The 20,230-nt window shown below is 51.4% G+C and overlaps 2 protein-coding genes across 21 annotated transcripts in view; both read left to right on the top strand.

Annotated features, from left to right (window-relative positions):
• CCDC30 (coiled-coil domain containing 30) overlaps window positions 1–13,489 on the top strand; it is a 35,769-nt gene extending 22,280 nt beyond the window's left edge. For 10 of the 20 annotated variants that reach the window (XM_086860753.1, XM_086860752.1, XM_086860750.1 and 7 more), the window contains 13 exons: window positions 250–387; window positions 1,198–1,346; window positions 2,682–2,922; window positions 4,336–4,509; window positions 5,133–5,342; window positions 5,908–6,065; window positions 6,514–6,661; window positions 7,133–7,254; window positions 8,639–8,780; window positions 10,211–10,347; window positions 10,634–10,745; window positions 11,512–11,579; window positions 12,169–13,489. In XM_086860753.1, coding sequence (XP_086716879.1) covers window positions 250–387; window positions 1,198–1,346; window positions 2,682–2,922; window positions 4,336–4,509; window positions 5,133–5,342; window positions 5,908–6,065; window positions 6,514–6,661; window positions 7,133–7,254; window positions 8,639–8,780; window positions 10,211–10,347; window positions 10,634–10,745; window positions 11,512–11,579; window positions 12,169–12,391 — 2,022 coding nt within the window. In that variant the 3' untranslated portion in view covers window positions 12,392–13,489. Of the gene's footprint in view, window positions 1–249; window positions 388–1,197; window positions 1,347–2,681; window positions 2,923–4,335; window positions 4,510–5,132; window positions 5,343–5,907; window positions 6,066–6,513; window positions 6,662–7,132; window positions 7,255–8,638; window positions 8,781–10,210; window positions 10,348–10,513; window positions 10,746–11,492; window positions 11,580–12,168 lie in introns of all 20 variants that reach the window. The other 10 variants (XR_015278778.1, XR_015278772.1, XR_015278774.1 and 7 more) reach the window with 9 other exon arrangements.
• A 321-nt stretch (window positions 13,490–13,810) lies between these two features.
• LOC111938546 (uncharacterized) lies at window positions 13,811–18,670 on the top strand. Its single transcript, XM_023940297.2, has 11 exons — window positions 13,811–14,044; window positions 14,221–14,282; window positions 14,751–14,907; window positions 15,294–15,550; window positions 15,907–15,992; window positions 16,532–16,635; window positions 16,880–16,997; window positions 17,235–17,343; window positions 17,628–17,803; window positions 18,085–18,203; window positions 18,545–18,670. Exons 1-11 carry the CDS (start codon window positions 13,855–13,857, stop codon window positions 18,586–18,588), a joined length of 1,422 nt encoding a protein of 473 aa, XP_023796065.2. The 5' UTR covers window positions 13,811–13,854; the 3' UTR covers window positions 18,589–18,670.
• The last annotated feature ends 1,560 nt before the right edge of the window (window positions 18,671–20,230 follow it).

Genomic DNA, 20,230 nt, shown 5'->3' with positions numbered 1-20,230 from the left:
ATCTTTGTATGTGTTTGGTGGATTCCTGGTTTCCCACATGGGCTCATTCCCTTTGGATGGAGCAGCTATACTGCAATGAATCATTTCCCAGCAGTGCTGGAAACAAGCTTTGCATTAAATCATTCGGTTCTGTCACCTGGAAATCTCTTCTTGTTTTTAAGAGATTTTTGGACATTTGAGAGGGGAAATCTTTTCCTGGGCTTGTCCTTCAGGGTGTGTTTCATCCACTGACTGTTGTTTCCTCTCCAGGGTTTGCCTGACTCCCACTTGGAGCTCACAAGCCACATAAACACCTTCCCAAGTCTTCAGAGAACATCAGCCAGCAGAGATCTTGTGGGTGTATCCCAGGAGAAGCTAAACAAAGACAGTGCTTTGCTAGATCCAGAGGTGAGACATGGAAGGAATTCCCAATTCTTGTGGTACCTGATGCAGGCAGGAGCTGCTGGGGTGTATTACTCAAATATGAGTAAATTTGTCCTGGTGTAGATAAGGTGCCTTAGAATTGAAATACCAGGAAATACTTGGGTTTGAAAGCTCAGGAAGAGTGGTTGATTAAAAAGCTTTAGCAATCAAAGTTGGTGTTTAGTAAGAATAATGGTGTTTGTGTCTGAAGGATTTGGGTCCATCACAGCTGAGCAACAGGTCTGACACTGGGCAGGCCCCAGTTGTAATTCAGCTGGGAGTTCCTCTGTCCTGATGCATTCCTCCTTTCCTGCCCCTTTTATTTTCTTGGCATCTTCTTCTCAAGTCTCAGGGTTCAGGGTGTGCTGTTACCTGGTGTTACAGGGTTAGGTGACACTGGGAGTGGAGAAGCCATGCCTAGGAAGGTGTTTGGGTACAATTGGAGCACCTCTGTGAGAGCCACCTGAAGCCACACTTTTTTCTCCTCCTGGTTTGCCAAGAGCTGCTGCTTTTGTAAAGAGCTTTGGCACATGCTGTAAATCCCTGGCAGCTGCAGATGTGCCACAGTAGGATGAAATCAAATAAAGAACCATGGCTTGGTGGTAGTTTAGACACAGCTATTTTCCATGCAGAAAAAAGGATTCACATGTGTCTTTGAGGGGGAAAGAACTGCAATAATTTAGCCACGGAATTACAAGCCATGTCTTCCTGGAGTCCCCAGATTGTCCTGTATGGCTCCAAAGATTTCCATCAGAGCAAAGGAAATCCAAGTCGTGATGTTTTCTGACCTTACAGGCCTCTGAAATCCTGCAAGACAGTCCCAAAGTGGAGCAGAAACAAGAAGATCCCTGTGCAGATGCAAAGACCTATGAGGAACAGATGGCTAAAGTAGTGTTTTTGGAAGAACAGATCAAAAACCTGAGGGAAGAACAAGAACTGCTCTGGTAAACCTTAACAAAGGCTGTGGTATTTTCTGCTCCTTGTCTTTGCTGACTCAAGTATTGAGTCTTTTCCAACTCCCCATGGAGCTGCTCCTGGCAAAAATGGCGTCTTCATGTTGTCCTTGGATCAGCATCTCTGATGACTCTGGTGACTTTCCTTTGTGCCATCAGGATCACCCATGATTAAGGATTTTTTCTTTAGATATTTAGAAGCTCTTCCAGATTCTGAGCAGCCTAAATGGGAACTGACCTTAGCGGGGAGGATTCTTCTCTTGAAGTTGGACTAAGGGGGTCTCAGAAATCTCCTGTTGTGGGTTTGGGCTCCTCAGGGCTCACTGCTGGCAGCAGCTGGTGGTCCTACTCCCACTGGAGATTTGGGTAGTCCTTGGAATTTGGGTGTCTTTTGAGGGGAGGTATTAGCAGATGTTGGTCCAACTCCCCTTTTTGAGTAGATCAGCACAAATTTGGAGCTGGAGCACCTGGGCTCAGGCTGTCCTTAGTAAACAAAAGCTTGGATTAAATCCAGTATGGTTACAGTGACCTGGGTTACTGGTGCTGGGATAAAGTACAACCAGGAGAAGGCAGTAGGGAGCTGCTAAGGAATCACGGAATCATTCAGGCTGTAAAAGCCCTCCCAAGATCATGGAGTCCAACTGTTTCCCAACACTGCCACGTTCACCTTTAGCCCATCACCGTTAGTCCCCAAGTGCCACATCCACAGGTTTTTTGAACACTTCCAGGGTTTCACAGCAGTGGTGATTCACAGCCTGTGTCAGTGCCTGGACATCCAGGACACAATCACAGAATTCCAGACTGTTCTGGGGAGGAAGGGATCTTAAACTTCATCCCGTTCCACCTGCTGCTATGGGCAGGGTCACCTTCCACTATCCTGGGTTTCTCTAAGCCCCATCCAGCCTGGCCTTGGGCCCTTCCAGGGATGGGGCAGCCACAGCTTTCATCTTGGATAGAGAAAATGGAGATGGAGTTCAGGTGATGAAAAGTCAGACAGCTGGACTGGGACACCTGAGCACCTGTTCCAGTGCTTCCGTGTGACTTTGAGTCCAGAGCAGCTCCTGGGTCTCTGTGAGTATTCCTTAGCCAGCCTGTAACCTCCTCCCAGAGAGAACTGAGCCTTTGCATACATGTGGTTTTGTGGGAAATGTCCCAGGGAGACTGACCCTTGCCCAGGACTGCTGCACCCAGGATTGAATCCCCTTTGGAGCCTCCTGGAGCACTTGAGTGTTTCGCTGGACTCTCATCTCCCCAGTTTTTCCCCTTTAAGGGTGTTTTCCCTGGATTTGTCTAGTTATCTCTCTCCTTTCCTATTTCTCCTTCAAGCTCTGAATTACTAGAGAGCAACAAGAAGAAGGAGGAGCTGGAAAAGCAGCTCAAAAAGAGCAATGAAGAGAAACGGATGTTGCTTGAAGAAATTGCCCAGCTCAAATGTGACGTCCGGAGTGCCTGGGAGAAGGGCCCCAGCGGAGACACAAGGAGGATGACTCCAGGCTTGGAGCAGAGGGAGAACAGGTTTCTCCCATGGCAGAGCTCAGCAGACAGTTTAGAGGGGAGCCTGAAACAGGTATGGGCAGCTTTGCCATCTGCACCCTGCTTTTTGTCATTAATTGAGGGGAAAAACATAATTAAAGTGGGCTGGAAGCCAGTCCTGTGGTGTGAGCAATGGTTGGAAATTAGGGATTTGTTCATTTCCTTGTGTTATGCTTTTGGATGTGGTGGTGACTTGGATAAACTGGACTGATTTATCCGGTTTAATTTTTAAATGTTAAAAAATTTTTTAAAATAAAAAATTCCATTCTTTATGGAATTTGTTCACCTTTCTCACTTGGTGAGCAGAAAGAGAAAGGGAGGTGCAGGTGTCCCTGCTAAACAGGGAGGAAATGATGGAAGAACTCAGGATGGGGAGACTGAGGAGGAGCTCGGCTTCTGTGCAAAGATTTGGGAGAGAAGAGAGGACAAGGTTATCTGTATGGCCAGGGTGGGAATGAGAAGTAGGGGATTGGAGTCCAATTGTATCTGAGAAGCAAATCATCCAGGTGGAACAGAGCAAGACATAAGGAGTGCAGTGGACATGGGAAGGGATCCTGAGAGAAACAGGTGGGGAAATCCCCACAAAACCAATGGAGCCAATGGATCTCCAGGATGACTAACACTGCCAGATCCCACAGTACTGGATCAAGACTTTTCCCAGCTTGGGAAGTTACCTGGGGATTATCTGAGAAGGCAGATATGGTCTTCAGTGAATTCCATCTGGTCCCAAGGGCAGAGGGTGAAGATGCAAAGTGGGAATGCATATCCAGAGATGGCAGAAAGTGATGCTGGAAAGAAAGGCTTTGGTACAACCCAGGCTTTGGTTGTACATGCCAAGAAGGTGAGCGAGCCAAGGAGATTGGTTATCTCCCAAGAGCCGTTGCAGACTGTCAGTGACACTTCCCAGTGTCCAGGCTCTGTCCTGTTGTGTTCCTGTCCTGCTGCTAGAACTCATCTTTCTCGTGTTCCTGATCCCTCTGGGAGCTGGGCTGGCTATGTCACTCCTGCATGGATGCCTGAGTGAGACTCTGGTACAAGAATCCAAAGTGACCTAGCGACTTTGCTTTGATTGGACAGGTTTGTTTTAACAGGGATTTGTTCCCTTATCCAGGTTATCATCTCTCCCCCCTCGCCTTAGGAGTTGTATTGGCTTCTCTGAGGTGATGGAGAGAATCATAGAATCACTGAGCTTGGAAAAGGTCTCTGAGACCATCAAATCCAACTATTAATGCAGCAGTGCGTGTTCACTGAGTGCCACATCCACATGGCTCTTAAAGCCCTGTGGGGACAGGGAAGGGAGCCGGACATAGTGTAGGGACAGAGAAATGCCAGACTTTATGCATCTTCCTGCCCAAATGCCCTTTAATCCTACTGGCTTCTGCCTTCCTTAATCATCTTTATCCTGCCTTAAAGTTAATTTCTGTGTGACTTTCTGTTGTTCCTGCAGGGTCTGTCTGAGGAGAGGTTCCAGCAGCAGGAGGAGAAGCTGCAGCAGCTGCGCCAAGATCTGCGGCGGGTGCAGAATTTGTGCAGCTCCGCTGAGAGGGAGCTCAAGTATGAGAGGGAGAAGAATGCTGACCTCCAGAGGCAAAATCTGCTGCTCCAGCAGGAATGCACCAAGGTAGGGACAGAGCCAGGCTCCCCAGTGTGCTCTGCCTCAGCTCCATGGAAATTACGACTACGAGGGCCGGAGCCCATCTGGAGCCTGGGGGTGTCCACCTGGAGAAGAGAAGGCTCTAGGGAGACCTCAGAGCCCCTTCCAGGGCCTAAAGGGGCTCCAGGAGAGCTGGAGAGAGACTTGGGACAGGGGTCTGGAGTGCCAGGACAAGGGGGAACGGCTTCCCACTGCCAGTGGGCAGCGTTAGATGGGTTATTTGGAGGAAATCCTGCTCTGTGAGGGTGGGCAGGCCCTGGCACAGGGTGCCCCAGAGCAGCTGTGGCTGCCGCTGCCTCATCCTCAGAAATGCTCCAGGCCAGGTTGGACGTGGCTTGGAGCAACGTGGGGTAGCGGAAGTTATTCCTGCCCATGATGGGGGCTTGGAACCAGATGATCCTTAAGGCCCCTTCCTACCCAAACTGCTCTGGGATTCTGTGACAAATTTCACTGCATCCAAATAAAACATACTTTACTTCTTCCGTGTTTCCTCTTTTGCTCATTCTGGAATCCTGTTCCCCTTCCCTAGCCAAGCCATTCCAGCTGACTTATGCTGAAGTATAAATCTGATTCCTTTTCTGGGATCTCAGGTCAAAGCTGAGCTGAAGCAGGCCCGGGCCAAACTCTCAAACACCACAGAAACATATTCCTCCCTCTCAGCACAGTGGGAGAGGAGCCAGCAGAAGGTCAAGGCGCTGGAACTGGAGCTCTCCAAGTGCTCCCAGGCTGATAAGCTCCAGAGCAGCCTCCAGGAGAGGCTGGCCCAGGAGAAATCCAGAACAGGAGAAGCACAAAAGAAGGTGAGTATAAGCTGGGGTATGTTTGATAATCCTGTGCAGCTCTTGTGCAGAAAACAAGCAGATTTGCTTCCCCAAATTCCTTTTTGAGATACCTCGGCTTGATATTGTAGGAAAAAGCCTGTAATTAGCAGGACCATAATCAAGGCAATAGAAGCCATGTCCGATAACCCAATATCTCTGAAATACTGATGGGGGGGCTGGCAGGCACAGGGAACCCTGTCTTGTTCTTGCTTAGGAGATTTCCTACTGTTTACTGGCTGGAAAATTTCAAAACCTTGTGTTTTCCATGGCACCGGTTCTGCCATGCTTCTGCAGAAACAATCGGATTCTCTTTTAAAGTTTTCAGGATCAATTTGGGTCAAAAAAAGATCGGTGGGAATTCATGACATACTGTTTGGTCCAAAATCCGGTAGCCGTTCCAGAGGTTTTGCTTTTAATGGACTTAGAGTCAAAACAAGGAAATCTTTCCTTCCCATGCGTCAGACACTGGGGAATTGGAGGGGTCTGATTCAGGCACTGGCCTGTATATTGAGAAAGTTTAATCTATCTCCACTTTAATCTAAAGGTCTCAAAACTCCAGCAAAAGCTGAAGGATTCCCAGCACCAGCTGCTGTTGGCAGAGGCCCGTGTTTCTGATAAGAAGCTTCTGGAGGAGGATCTGAAGGAAGCTCGGGAAAATGAAGCTCGAGTACAGCAGGAGCTTCACGAGGAGCAGCTGAAAAGGTCTCTGTGCTGTGTGGGGGCTTTGCCAGCCCTCCATCAGCTCCTGGCTGCCCTGGGAGGGTTCAGGGAGACCCAAACCACTGCTTTGACCTCCCGTCTTCCCTTTGGACCTTCCTTATCCCTGGATCTCCAGGGAGTCCCCCTTCCTGAGATTTAAAAGATTATTGGAGGCTTCATCTGTCTTGGAAGGGCTGTGGCCTCTCATGTCAGTACAGTGATGCCAACAGCGTCCTTCCCTGGAGGATGATATACTGGAAATGATCCCAGTATATCATCCTCCCTTTCTGTATCACTGGGACATGGGGACAACTGGGATGTGCTGATTCCTCTGTCCCCTCCATGTCAGCCAGGGCAAGAGGAGAGCAGGGGGTGTTTTGGCTGACAGACACCTTGCGGGCAGGTGGCACATCCCCCTCCAGCTCTCACTGTCACCTCATCGTGTTTCCAGGAGGCTCCTGGAGCAGCAGGTGGATGAGCTGCGGCAGCAGCTTTGGCATTCCAGGGAGACAGAGGCGTCACTCGCCAAGATGCATGTGGAGCTCCAGGCCAAGACCCTGCATGTCCTGGAGGATGAGAAGAAGCTGGATGCTGGTGAGGTGAGTGACGGTGAGGGGGTTCCTCATCATACATCATGAACTGGAATGTGCTCCTTGGGAGCTGCTGCAATCAGGAACATCTGATCAGGGGCTGAGCCCTTGCAGATCTCACTGATTTCAACAGGATCTGGAGGAAAAGCAGTGTCCCATTGCCAGTTGGTTTCTTGGGATGTAGCTCTGAGGGCACAGGAAGGCTTGGTAGTTTCTTCCTTCCCTTTATCTTGCAGAGATTGGAGTTTTTGCTTGGAAATTTTGGCAGAGTCCTTTGTCTGGGAGGGTTCATTGCCTCTCTCTGCAAAAAAATCCCACTGCTTGTTAGGGGTAGGAGGGAGTGGTCTGGGGGCTGGCTGACTGGATATTGGCTGTAGTGGGAACCACTGGGATTGATGAGAGAGAAGCTTTGGAGACGAGGCAGAGGGGCCCCTCCATCTGGGGCCACACGCACACAGGTTAAAAATAGCCCTTTTCCAGCATGTGCAGTGCCAGAAGGAGAACCAGAAGCTCTCAGAGCAGCTGGCACTGCTGAAGGAGGAGAACAAAGCCCTGTATGAGGAAGGTGTCCGACTCCTGAACCAGAAGGATCTCTATGTCAGGTAATGTCCAAAAACCTGCTGTGTGGTGTGGACTTTCCTATCCAATGTTCAGGCTTTTAGCACTAAGTCCACTAGTCCTGTGTGCAGTGAGCTCCTCTCCCCCACCATGTCTGCTGTCAGGCAATTCCAGAGAGGTTTGAGTGGGAAGGAACATAAAAGCCGATTCTGTTCCAACCCCTGCCATGGGTAGGGACATCCTTCCACTATCCCAGATTGCTCCAAGCCCCATCCAACCTGGTCTTGGGCACTGCCAGGTATGGGGCAGCCACAGCTTCTCTGGGGCACCCTGTGCCAGGGCCTGCCCACCCTCACAGGGAAGGATTTCTTCCCAATATCCCATCTGACCCTGCTCTCTGGCAGTGGGAAGCCATTCTCCCTTGTCCTGGCACTCCAGACCCTTGTCCAAAGTTCCTCTCCAGCTCTCCTGGAGCCCCTTTAGGCCCTGGAAGGGGCTCTGAGGTCTCCCTGGAGCCTTCTCTTCTCCAGGTGAGCATCCCCAGCTCTCCCAGCCTTCCTGCTCTCCTTGGTAGATGAAGGCAGCACAGGAGGATGGTCTGGGTGTTGGTTGAGGTCTGGTGTCAGCAAAGACTCTCCATGAAGCTGTTCCTTTCTCCCCAGAGCCCTTTTGGTTAATTTGAAGCAGAGTAGCTTTTTCTTCTTTTTTGTTATTATTTTCCCTTCTATCCCAAATGGATAAAAATAGACAAGAAGTGTGCCCAAATTGGCAAGAGAGGAAGAGTAAAAATCAGAGGTGTCAGGAGGGAAAAATACTTGTCCCCAGTGTCCTAACTCAAGCTCACACTGAAGTGGCTCTTTTTGCTCCTCTTGGCCTGTCCATTGCTGTTCAGAATTCTTAGTTTTCCAACCAATGTTTGGATCTGGCATTTGGGGACATGGTTAGTGGGTGGCCTTGGAATGGTTGGACTTGATGATCTCAGAGGGTTTTCCAAAATTTTCTTCCCATTCAATAGTCATTTCCTTAACCACATCCCCACCAACAAAACCAATTTATCCTTGCCTTGGAACTTCCGGGTTTGGTGCGCTTATAATCCTGTTTGTTATGAAGAGCTGGGAGGGACAAGCGCAAGGATTCGTAAAGCTGGGAGTCACTTTTGGAAATGCTTTTGGTCCTTTTCTGTTAACAATTTCCATTTAATTGACACTTAAAAATTAAAGTTTCCAGCAAAAACACCCCCAAACTGATCAGTGAAAGCATCCAGACGGTCCATGTGCTCATTCTGGGCAAGATGGAGGAGCTGGGGGATGGCTGCGAGTCTGAGTTTGAACTTTGAGGAGCCTGAATAAACCCGGAACATTCTTGCCTGGATGGTGACCCTGAGCAAAAGTGCCTTTCATGGCTTGATGGTTGTCCCTGCTTTCCCAGGAAATACAATGAGATGCAGCTCCGGCACAAGGACAAGATCCGCAGGGCCAAGGAGACCTTCATCCACGAGGTGAAACAGAGGGACAGCAGGATCAAACAGCTGGAAAATGAGCTCAGTGAGTTGAAGCTCCAAGTGGAAAAGGTGAGAGGACACATACAGGGCTTCTCCTGCAAGGGGAAGGAAGCTGCAGGAGCATCGCTGCTTCCAAAAGTATGCCCTGGCGGCCAAGAAGACCAACAGCATCCTAGCCAGTATCAAGAATAGTGTGGCCGGCAGGAGCAGGGAGGTCATTCTTCCCCTCTACTTGGCACTGGTGAGGCTGCATCTCGAGTGCTATGTCCAGTTCTGGGCCCCTCAGTTTAGGAAGGATGTTGAGACTCTCAAACACATCTAAAGGAGGGCAGCAAGGCTGGTGAAAGGCTTGGAACACAAGCTCTGTGAGGAACTTCTGAGGGAGCTGGGGTTGTTTAGCCTGGAGGAAAGGAGACTCAGAAATGACCTTATAACTCTCTACAATTCCCTGCAAGGTGGTTGTAGTTAGGTCGAGGTTGGTCTCTTTCTCCAGGCAGCAACTGACAGAAGGAGAGGACACAGTCTTAAGCTGCACCAAGGGAAATGCAGGTTGGGTATAAGGAAAAAGTTTTTTATTGAAAGAGTGGTAAAGTACTGGAATTGTCTGCCCAGGGAGGTGGCAGAGTCACCTTCCCTGATGTGTTTAAAAAAACACTGGATGTGCCACTTGGTGCTATGGTTTTATGAGGTTTTAGGGCATGGGTTAGACTCAATGACCTTGAAGGTCTCTTCCAACCTAGTGATTCTGTGAAAATAATCGTGGATTCAGGGAATGGTGTGAATTGAAAGGGATATTAAAGCTCTTCTTGTCCCACCACCTACCATGGGCAGGGACATCTTCCACTATCCCAGGTTGCTCCAAGCCCCATCCAGCCTGGCCTTGAACACTGCCAGGGATTGGGCAGCCACAGCCAGGGACTCACCACTGTAACAGGGAACAGTTCTTCCCAGTATCCCATCTAACGCTGCCCCCTGGCAGTGGGAAGCCATTCCCCCTTGTCCTGTCACTCCAGTTCCTTGTCCAAAATCACTCCTTGCAGGAAGGGACCAGGGGCACCAACCTCTAGCAACAAAAAGCCAAAAAGAAATTCCTGGCTCAGGATTGCCCTGGGGGGAAGCCACATCCTCAAATCCCAGTCAGACACTGGCTGAGCTCCATGTTCCTTTGCCTCAGCAATTCCTGCTGGAAAATGACCCCAGAGCCTCTTCCTGGGTTATTTTACATTGACAGGGTATGAAATTGCAGAGTCATTGAGGTTGAAGACCTTTAAGGTGAAGATCTTCATCAAGTTCAGCCATCCACACACCACGACTAAACCGTGTCCCTAAATGCCACATCCACATTGAAGGTTCTTGAGCACTTGCAGGGGTAGTGAGTCCAAGGTTTTAGGAGCTGGCACCCTCAATGGCAGTCCCTTTGAAAAGCCCTGAGGTTTGCAGAGGACAGAAAAGAATCAAGAGTAACTGGTGGTTGTTCTTTCTTTCTCCACCACCCTAAGGGAAAGGTGCTGATTTCCCAGATCACTGCTGAGAATGAGAAATTACTCCAGGAGAGGCGACGGCTCCTCCAAAAAATATCAGACCAGGAGGAGTCCCCTTGGAGCCTCTGGTCTGGGATTCCTTCCCTGCAGAGCAGGTAGGCCCCTGCTGATGTCCATCCACTGGGATTCTCCCTTTTCCTGGTTTTGTGCCTCTTTCTCTTAAGAATTCCAGAGGAAAGTCTGGACTGTGCCCCAAGCCATTGATGCAGTAGCTTTTATGGCTGTAATTAGCATTGTAATTACTCTGTTTTCCCATCCAAGACCTCTCCATTGAGCCGGAGGCTGTGGAGAGCAACAGCTCTGAGGTTGGAAAAGAAAATTCCTGTTTGAAAATGGAGCATGGCTGGAAGGAAAATAACTTGTGCTTTGTGCCATGCCCAGAGGAAAGATCCTGGAGGAGACGAATGCCCGGCTGCAGGACAAGCTCCAACTCTCCAGCCATGTGGCCACATCCCAGTGCCTTGCCAGGAGCAGCCCCACCCCCAAAACAGAGGTGAGACTCTGGGAGGGCTGGGATCAGCAGGAATCATAGAACCTGATGCCTGAGGGTCTGAGGAAGTGCTGGATCCATCCTTTGGGATGGAAAGGCCTCCCATATGGTAGGTGGCAACAGCTGTGGGGAGGAGAGGCTTTGTGAGAAGCTGAAGGTTCCATACACTCAGCCCCTGCTCATCTCTGAGCTGCTGCCCACGGGATCCCCTTCCACAGGAGCGGGAATCTCACTTGGCACATTTAGAGCTGTTCAAAGGCTTCATTTGTAAAGTTGGCTCTAGGAAAGGAGAACCAACCCTTCATGTGAGATTGGGAGTATTCCCCCCGCCAGCGGGAATATTCCTCCCTCAGGCCAAGCTGAGCAATAATTCCTGAGTTGAGTGAAAGTATTGACCATGTTAATGAAGAACTTTGGCAGGAAAAATTGAGAAAATCCAGGAAATCAAAGAGTTTTCAAATCAACCAGGTGGATTTAGGAGTTCATTGGGAGTTGTAATTTGGAAAGAACCCAGGTAGGTTGGAAATCAGCTGTTGAGGGGGAAAGGGCTGTTGGGGGCCCACCTGGCCTTGGTGAGGCTTGGTTTGGACTTGTAGCATAAATTTACACCCAAAGGACAACTAAATCCCTGATTAGCACCTCTGTGGGGCTGCAGTTGGTGGAGAGGACTCTCAGGGAAGCTGGGGGAGAGCCTGGAAGATCAGGAATTGTTGGAATTCAGGGTCTGATGTGTACCTCCTCTTTTCAAAGTCTCTGTTCCTCCTCCCAGGATTCGAAGATTGTTCCTGGCTCTGAATGCCAGCCACAGAGTAAGGTGTTGCTGCCTCCTCGTGCCAGGTACCGTGGTGGGGAGGGGGAGCCAGGGAGGAGCCACTTGAGCATTTTGGCTGCCTCACCTTGTGCTTTCACTTCCCAGAGGCCTTTTTTGTTAGTTTTTGGTCAAATTTTAGGGAAAATGGTATTAAAATGGCATTAAAATGGTATTAAAATCAGTCAGCTGATGGGATGGAGAAGTCAACTTTTTGGAATGTTTTCGGGAACACGATGGGATTTAGGAATCTTGGTGCTCAGTGGCTTTGGAAGAGTCTTTATACAAGAGGTAGTGAGACTTGAAGTCCTAGTACGGCCAGAGCTGTGTCCCACATCACTCTGGGATGTGTTCCTCCATTCCAATCCGTGCCAAGCCAGATGAGGGGAAGGCAGCTCTGGAGATGCAGCTCAGGGGGTTTGGTCATAGCCCCAGGCACAGTTGGGGTGAAGGATGGTCTGTGCAGGTTCTGGGCTGGCTGAGGGTGTCCCTTCCTTGGATAGACAAGGAGCCTTGATCCAAGAGAAAAGCATCAACATCGTCCTGTGCTGCTCAGAGGTGTTGGGTAAGGGTCACCCAGACTCCACAGAATGACAGAAAATGGAAATCTGTTTCCAGCTTCCCACCCCGAGATCTCCCAGAGCCCCTCGGTGCCCTGAAGTCCCCGCAGAACATGAAGCCTGAAGGAGAGGCTGAGAGCCAGGATTCTTCCTTCTGCCCGTCCCCCTCGCAGCCTTCGGATATCGGGTACCTGAATGTGGCCTCTCCTGGCGATACCACGGTCCCCGTGACCTCACCGCTGCAGGACGAGAGTCGGAGCCTTGGCTCCGAGAACTTCTGAGCTGGGAATGTTGGTGCAGCCTTACCTGAACTGCAGGATTTGGGCTCCTGGGGCCATGGGACCATGAGCTTGCAAATAGAATTGCCAAGTGGACCGACCCCACAATTTCTGGGATATATTCCAACTAAATGATTCCAGAGATTTTTATTTTTTGTTTTACTTGCTCGCCTGTAAATGCGTGTGTGATCCCAGATCCACTGGAGGCTGGAATTTGTAGATAAACTCAGTACAGTGGTAGAGGGGTGGGGTGAAGAGCGTCTTCCTTCAACCCTAATTGTCTGTCCAGTCCAAATCTATAAATTTCATAGATAAAACTTGGAGAAGTTCCCGTTTTACCCTGTGCCCACAATCCATGCCCACACACTGTCATTCCCCTTTTTCCATTCTCTCAGCACATTCCCTTTGCTTTGTGCAGAGGTGAATGGGATATCTGAGCACTGGGGAGAGGATAACTAGTCATTCCCTGACAGCCTCGGAACAGTCCCAACCTGAGTCAGAGCCTGAGTGGAGCAGCACCATTGTTGCTGGAGTTTTGTAAACAATTTCCAAAGGTTTTGGCTAACTTGGATTCTGGTCAGGACAGAAATTTACTGATGACTGAAGCCAGTCACCTCCTGATCCTGCAAACACCAGTGCCGTGGAGGTCTCCTGTGCTGCAGCTCTGTGCCTGTGTAGGAATGAGGCCCACAGTCTGAGATAAGGGATTTCCTTTGGATACGTGGTGATGGGAGTACCTGGGTGTGATCACCTGCTGAGGGAGTGATGGGTTACCAGGCAGAGGCCAGATAATCCCTACCCTTGGAATCTGGCAGGTCTAAGAGGGAGGGCTGCTCAGGTGTCACATTGTTTTCTGCCCTTGCCAAGACCCAGAGCCTTTGTCATCTCTCTCGTTACGACTCTCGATGCCACTCATGTCCAGATAAATTGGATGCTCCTCCCTCCTCCCCAAAGCATGGAGACCCCTTAGCAAAGATTTGTGCCTCCAGAATTCCTAGGAGCGTTCGTCTTGTGCAGCTTTTATGGGTCCAGTGCATTTATCACTTTTAGTCTAACAAGAGTCCGTAACCTGCTGCTCCAATAAACTGCACTGTTGGTGAATTTGTGTTTGTGATGTGATCCTACTGGATGTTACCAGACCTGCCTATCAGGAATTCAGCCCTGCTGTCCCCAGGCCCTCTGATCCCTCAGAACCAGCTGGGTTTGTTTTCAGCCAAATTTCTAACTTGTAACACAGCAGTTCCCAGTATCCGTGTAAATAATTCTAAATCAATTTCCATCCAATTTTCCTGTGTGCTTCAGCAGCGGCTGTGGGAGACCCATCAGAATGGGCAGTGGCTGGGTGGGGGCAGCCCCTTGAAATGACGAGTGCAGCCTCCTTCCCCTGTAGAGTGAAGCCTGGGGCCAGGGGGATGTCTGTGTGGGGCTCTGCAGCCCCTTGGTGACACATGTGAGGTCACAATGGGATGTTCTGCCTCCATGGAACCATAACACCCACTTCCCTGAGAGCCAGTGACCAGCCCAGCTGTGGTGCCCCACCATACCACCAGGCCAGGAGAGGAAGAAATCAGGCACGAGGAGCTGCAGCCATGACCGAGCTTTTCCCTGGCTTCCTCCTCGCACTGTCTCCGGATCTTGTGTACTTCCAGAAGGATGGTAAAGCCTTGAGATCCCCGAGGTCCTGGCATCCTCCTGCCCCTGGGGGTGGGAATGTGTTGGTGGCTTTGCCCAGGGAAAGGGTCCCTTTGGAGAAGGGGATCTGACATTAGGAAGGTGAGGAGGGGATGATAAACTTTGTAACTTCAGCATGGCCCTTTCTCTTCTTCTAACAGAAATCATTAAAGTTTGGGACTGTGTGTCTGAGTGCTATCGCCAAGACCTGGTGCTGAAGAAGGTGGGGCTGGTTTCCTCATGGTCTTTCCTCAGACCATAGGGGTTTTCTGATCCTTCCCCATCCTGCCTGGCCCTCACCTAGCCTAGAGGGCAGAAACATCCCAGGCAGATTCTGCATTTTAGCCAGAGACCCATTGTGGGTGCAGGCAAGAAGTCAAGCGCCGCTTGAGTAGAAGAACATCGGATTTCCTCTTTGGAGTCTTCCCCAGGATGGATGGAAAGGAGGGAGGCCCAGGCAGTGCTCCTGCACTCCTTGGGCCTTCCCAGGCTCCGGGAGTTTCTCCCATATATCTTTCACTCCAGATGGTTCCTCACTCCCTCCTCTCCAGGATCTGCAGGATTTGGCACTTCTCCAAAGCTTTCCTTGGGGGCTCCATCTCAGGCCTTGGAGCTGCAGGGATGGAAAGGCCACAGATCACCCTTAGCCTTCCCTTCTGTTTGCCCTCTGATTGCCTGCTTTTGCTTCCAGAGAGTTGGACTGATGGGCCTGGGTACCATCCACATTATGAAAAGGCCTATCTGGCATGGAGAAGGGGAAGGTTTCATGGCCGACAGTCCAGAGTTCAATCTGAGCAAGCCCTTTCTGGTGGGGAAGAAGCTCCTCCATGGGAAAAGCCCTGTGCCTGGTAAGATGAGCCCTTCAGCCCTGCGCTCCGCCTGGACAAGGATGGGTCCCTCCAGCAACCCCTCCAGGGCTCTCTGGGTGCCCACAGTGTGCTGGTTGCTGCTGGAGAGCTCTTGGAGGTATTTCTGAGACTCTCCCGGCACTGAAGAGGCTGATGATCCCCACCGCTTTGGGAAGATTCCTGCTGGCTCCCACAGCCACCTGAGAGGTTCTGCGAAGCTGGAACACGGTGGTTGAGCTGGCAGTGCAGGGACTGGGGCTCATGGCACAAAAGCACGACATTTGCTGCTGGGTGAAGAGTCACTGTGGTGGGAGGGGGTTAGTGGGCCCCCAAGGGGCCACAGAAGGGCGTAGTGAGTGACTTTGTGTTGCATGTTTTTTCAACAGGTCTCTCCAAAGCAGACGAGTTAATCTGTGCTGAGGTGGCCTTGCGCCTGCACAAACCCAAGGCCACCATCGTGACGTGCATCAAGGCCACACTAAAGATCTGTGAGTGGGCCTTGTCCAGTGGCCAGAACTTCGACTTTGTGTTCAAGGACATTGGCATCCTGGTCTGCCGGGGAAACCACGTGGTCATGAGGTTCTTTGAAGACTTGGTCCGGGAGGTGGCTCAGTCACAGTGCCTGGCAGAAGGTTTGCTCCAGGTGAATCTGGCATGTATTTCACGTGCCCTCAAACTCTTGGGGACGCAGCCGTGGCCTTGGGAAGCTTTCAATGATTCTGGTAACTGAGCCTGCCCTCCTGTTCCCAGGAGGGAATTAGCCCTAGGCTTTGGCTCCTGTGGAGAGGCTGCTGGCGTGGCCTTGTTGTCCCAGAGTGCCGAGGTGGTGGAGATGCTCAAGGATTTGGGACGATGTAGTGGCACAGGGTCGTGGAGAGAGAGCTGGGGGTGGGGGTTGAGGAGGGGCAGCTGGGGCTGGGAGTGGAAGAGGGGTTTCGTGTGTTGTGAACAGCAGGTAAATTCCCTGTGGGTCCTGCCATGTCTCTGTCCCTGTTGCAGTCACCAAATCTGAAGCCATTATTCATAGGCCACATGGAAAAGGACATTTCCCAGATCCCTCCTGGAGGTGTTTTTGTGCTGCCACAGTGAGTGCAATTGTTTCTGTACATGGCGGGGTGATAACCAGCAACAGCTTTTGGTCCTGGCTTCTCCTGTGTGGGAGGAATCCTTGGATGTGTTTAGTTTTGGAAGTGGAATTGAATTTGTGCAAGGTCCATGGACATTCTGGCTCCTTTGGGGAGTGTCTTCAGGTGGATTCCCTGGGAAGAGGGCTTGCTTTACCTTCCCACCTCTGTGGGAATGACCCCGGAGACACAGTTGGGGGCCATGAGGCAGACAGCTTCACCAGCTTCTTCTTTTTCCCTTTGAGAAGGACTGAGAACAAACAGGCCCCAGAGCCTGGGATGTTCTCAGTCACCACAGCTTTGTTTTCCCTGGAAAGCATCTCTGGCAAGTGGGATCCCAGACCTGGCTGAGAGGAGCCCTATGGACAGAGACTCTTGTGTCCATGCTCCAGTGTTAATGTTTCCTTTGGAAAACTGGATGCCTGGGAACAGCTTCTTCCCAGAGGCTGCCATGGACTCTGCTGCCCTTATTCAAACTGGTGTCACCACCTTCTTTGCAGCTTTGTGCAGGCAGATGGGAAGTCCCAGCCACATCCTATAAGTGCTTCCCTACAAGGCCCTGGAACCACAAGCAAAACCAGCACCAAGCGCCAAACAACTCCGGGTATGTCTCCTTCTAGGAACTGACGTCTTTCATGCCAAAGGGAATTCTGTCTCCTGCCAGAAAAGTGTCCCATCAGGTCCCTCTTCTTCTGAATGGGGACCCAAGGAAGCAGTGAGACGGGACTATGGAGCAGCACAACCCTCAGGGAAGGGGACTAGGCTGGGACAGGAAGTCTGGGAGATCCCTCATGTCCAAAGTGTTCTGGAGATGCAGTTGAGAGGAGCTTCCTCTTTTTTTTCATCAGGGAACCTTCCCAGCCAACGCCTCTTTCTTCGTCCACGTCTTTCTCCAAGTCAGATTTATGATGTGAAAGCAATGGGAAGAGAAAAGAAAAAGGGTGATGGTGGAGTGCAGAGAGGGAGGTGAGAGTCTGGAAGAGCTGCCTTTAGGTAATTCTGTACTCCTGGACAGGATGTGAGCTGTCACCTTTGGCCATGCTGCCTGTACTTATGGAGAGCAGATCTGGGCACATGCCCAAGGCCTCGGCCCTTCCTGTGGCATGGGAAGTGGACAGCAGCGTTTTGAAGAGGCCTGGAAAACACATTGGAGAAGGTGCTCTCACTGTTCTCAGACAAAACGCTTGTGTGGTGTTTCTGCAGTTTGCTGCCTCCAATTGAGAACTCTGTGAAGAAGGGCAGAGCCACCAAGGGGATGGAAGCACCCAAAGCTGGGCTGGCAGCTCCCACCAGGCAGCAAAAACATGTCCAGGTGATATGGATGTAGGATCATGTCCTGCATCACCGCAGGGAGGCTGTTGGAAGATTCCCTTTGAATGTGTCTATTCCGGGATGTCTTTTGGGTTCCATTCAGTCCTGGGAACGACTTCATCACCTCTGTGGTGTCCAGACTTCATCATGAAACAGAGGGACACTGCCAGGATCTCCGGGGAAGAGAGGAGGGATTCAAACTGTCCTTTGGATCATGGGCTGCAAGATGGGACCCTTACTGTTGCCAAAATGTCTGAGCTGCCTTCCCTTTGCTTCATATAACAGCTTCCACCCCTGGCAGAGCAGAAGCATCTGGGGAAGGCTGCTGCCTTCTGTCCTGGAGGATTTGAAAGGCTCAGGAAGGAGAGAGCGGCTGCTGTGGCAGGAGTGACTGCTGCTTTGTCCCCAGAGAGAAAGGAGGGGAAGACACCATCCCCTTGTGGAGGACGACCACAGCCAAGGTAAGAGTGTGGCAGCACCTGTCAGGGCTGGGGGGTTGAGCGGGTGGGAGGGACCCCTTTGGGATCATGGAAGCGGAGCTCTGAGGCCTGGGCTGGATATGGTACCTTGGACATCCCCGGACATGGGCATGCCCTGGAGTAGCCCCTGATTCTGGTGTCCCACGTGCCCATGCTGAAGGCAGTGGTGGGGCCAAAGGGAATGTGGAGACAAGAGCAGCAGGAGCTGGGCCAGGCAGGATTCCAGCCAGGGAGTGAGAGGGGAATCCTTCCCTGCCTTGCAGGACTCCACGAGCAAAACAGGTCCTCCTAAATCGGCAGCCGTACAAAGTTGCCCGGGAACAGTGCATGAAGGCCTTGCAGATCAACAAGTTACGGGAATGGTCCGATGACAATTCCCTCGGTAAGTATTTCCTAGCACTGGATGTATTTTTCTGTGGCATCACATTCCTCCCCTGCCTGGCAGCAGCCCCTGTCTGTGCTGTTGGGTGGGCATGGGGGGTCCTGGAGCTGTCCCTGAACCAGACATGCCTTCCAGTGCCAGGTGGCAGCCTCAGGCAGGACGGGGCAGGTAGGGACATGAGTGGGCTCCTCTGCTTTCTGGTCTGGCCTCTCTCAAGTCTTAGGCTGGTGGGGCTGGGTCTGCAGGGCAGGGGTGTCTGGGAGACTACAGAACCTCCAGGAGCAGACCTGGTGAGCAGAAGGTCTCCGCCCTCCTCCTTGTAACTCCCGAATCCTGAACAGCTCCTGATCTACCTGAGCTTGGTGAAGCAGCTGGAGGTCAGTGAAGAGAGAACAGCAGAATTCCATTGACACGGGGGCAGCCACACAGCACCATGGAAAAAGGAATAAAGACCTAGAATTCTGTCATTTTGGTGCACTAATTGCTGCTCCACAAGAGGGATTGAGCCCCTGCTCGGGGCAACAGTGTTTGGTGATCTAAATGGGACTGGTAGACATGGACGACTCCAGCCACAGAATGCCAGGATTGGTGAGGTTGGAAGGGACCCCAAGTGGCTCATCTGGTCCTACCTTCCCACTCTAGCAGGGCCATCCCAGAGCACATGATACAGGATTGTATCTGGATGGGTCTGAAATATCCCTGGTGAGGGAGACTCCACCCCCTCTCTGAACCACCTGTTCCGAGCTCAATTCACTGCACAGCAAAGTTCTGTCTCCTGTTCAGAAAGCTGTAACTTTCTGGGCATCAGTTCCTGCCTATTCCCCTTGTCCTATCGCTGGGCCTCCTGGAGCAGAGCTTGGTCCCTGCTCTGAGGCCTCCTTGCAGACAGGGACAGACAGGGATGTCTCAGCTGCGTCTCCTCTCGAGGCTGAACAGCCCCAGCTCCCTCAGCCTTTCATTGGCAGAGAGATGCTCCAGGCCCTTCCTCATCTCTGCAGCCTCCACCAGTCCTACTCCAGGAGCTCCATGTCCCTCCTCGCCTGAGGAGTCCAGAACTGGACATAGCACTCCATATGTGCCTCCCAGGGCTGACCAGAGTGGCAGGAGCACTCCCTAACCTGCTGGCAATGCTCTTCCTGATACCTTCTGGATCCCATTAGCCTCCTTGTCCCGCCAGGACACTCTGCTGACTCAGGGATGGCTCACTGTCTCGTGGACCCCCAGTTCCTTCTCTGCAGAGCTGCTCCAGCAAGTCACCCTCAGCCTGTGCTGGTGCCTGGGGTTGTTCCTCCACTGATGCAGTACCTGCATTTCCCTTGTTGAACTTTAGAAGGTTCTTCCCTGCCCATCTCACCAACCTGTTCAGGTCCCTCTGAGGGCTGCACGGCCCTCAGGGCTGTTAAGGTTGGGCCTAAGGAGGGACAAACAGGGCCAGTTCATCAGTCCGAGGTGTTCACTCAATAAAAGGTGATTTTGGCAGGAGGGTATCATGACAAATGACTCACAGCCACTGACTCCAGAATCGCACCAACTCCAAAGATGGACAAGACTGAGCCTGTGGACTAATTAGTGTGAGAAGAGACAATCATTTAACCAATAGAAGATAGAATATTAATTAGAGAACTCTGTAGCATGCAGCCAATGAATATTGAGGCCTTTGTTCGCTAAAATGTATAAATAATGCAAAACTTCACTGAACGGTGAGCCAACACCCGTGGGAGCAAACCAAGTCCTGCTGCGCACAACCTGAATGAAGCTATAGAGGTCTCTCACTTCAGCGTGGGAACTGGCTCTGCACAGCAGGGAACAAGCCTGGGATTGGGACAACCAGACCCACCTTCCAGCCCCAGGACGGCCACAGGCAGGAGGGGCAGGTGGGGACATGGGTGGTTCCTCTGGCCCTGGTTTTTCTCCCAGGTCTTGGGCTGGTGGGGCTGGGTCTGCAGGACACGGGTGTCTCAGAGACCACAGAACCTCCAGGAGCAGACCTGGTGAGAAGAAGGTCTCTGCCCTCCTCCCTGTACCTC

The sequence above is a fragment of the Cyanistes caeruleus genome, chromosome 22 (genome assembly GCF_971803275.1).
Source record: "Cyanistes caeruleus chromosome 22, bCyaCae1.hap1.1, whole genome shotgun sequence".
NCBI classification, from domain to species: Eukaryota; Metazoa; Chordata; class Aves; order Passeriformes; family Paridae; genus Cyanistes; species Cyanistes caeruleus.
This window is presented reverse-complemented; position numbering and strand designations above follow the sequence as displayed.

Excerpts from the sequence above, each read along its gene's own strand:
- LOC111938546 (XM_023940297.2), top strand. The coding sequence starts at position 13,855 with ATGTTCTGCCTCCATGGAACCATAACACCCACTTCCCTGAGAGCCAGT. Across the intron at positions 16,636-16,879 it reads CAAGCGCCAAACAACTCCGG|GGAACCTTCCCAGCCAACGC; the intron begins GTATGTCTCCTT and ends TTTTTTCATCAG. Across the intron at positions 18,204-18,544 it reads GTCCGATGACAATTCCCTCG|CTCCTGATCTACCTGAGCTT; the intron begins GTAAGTATTTCC and ends AATCCTGAACAG.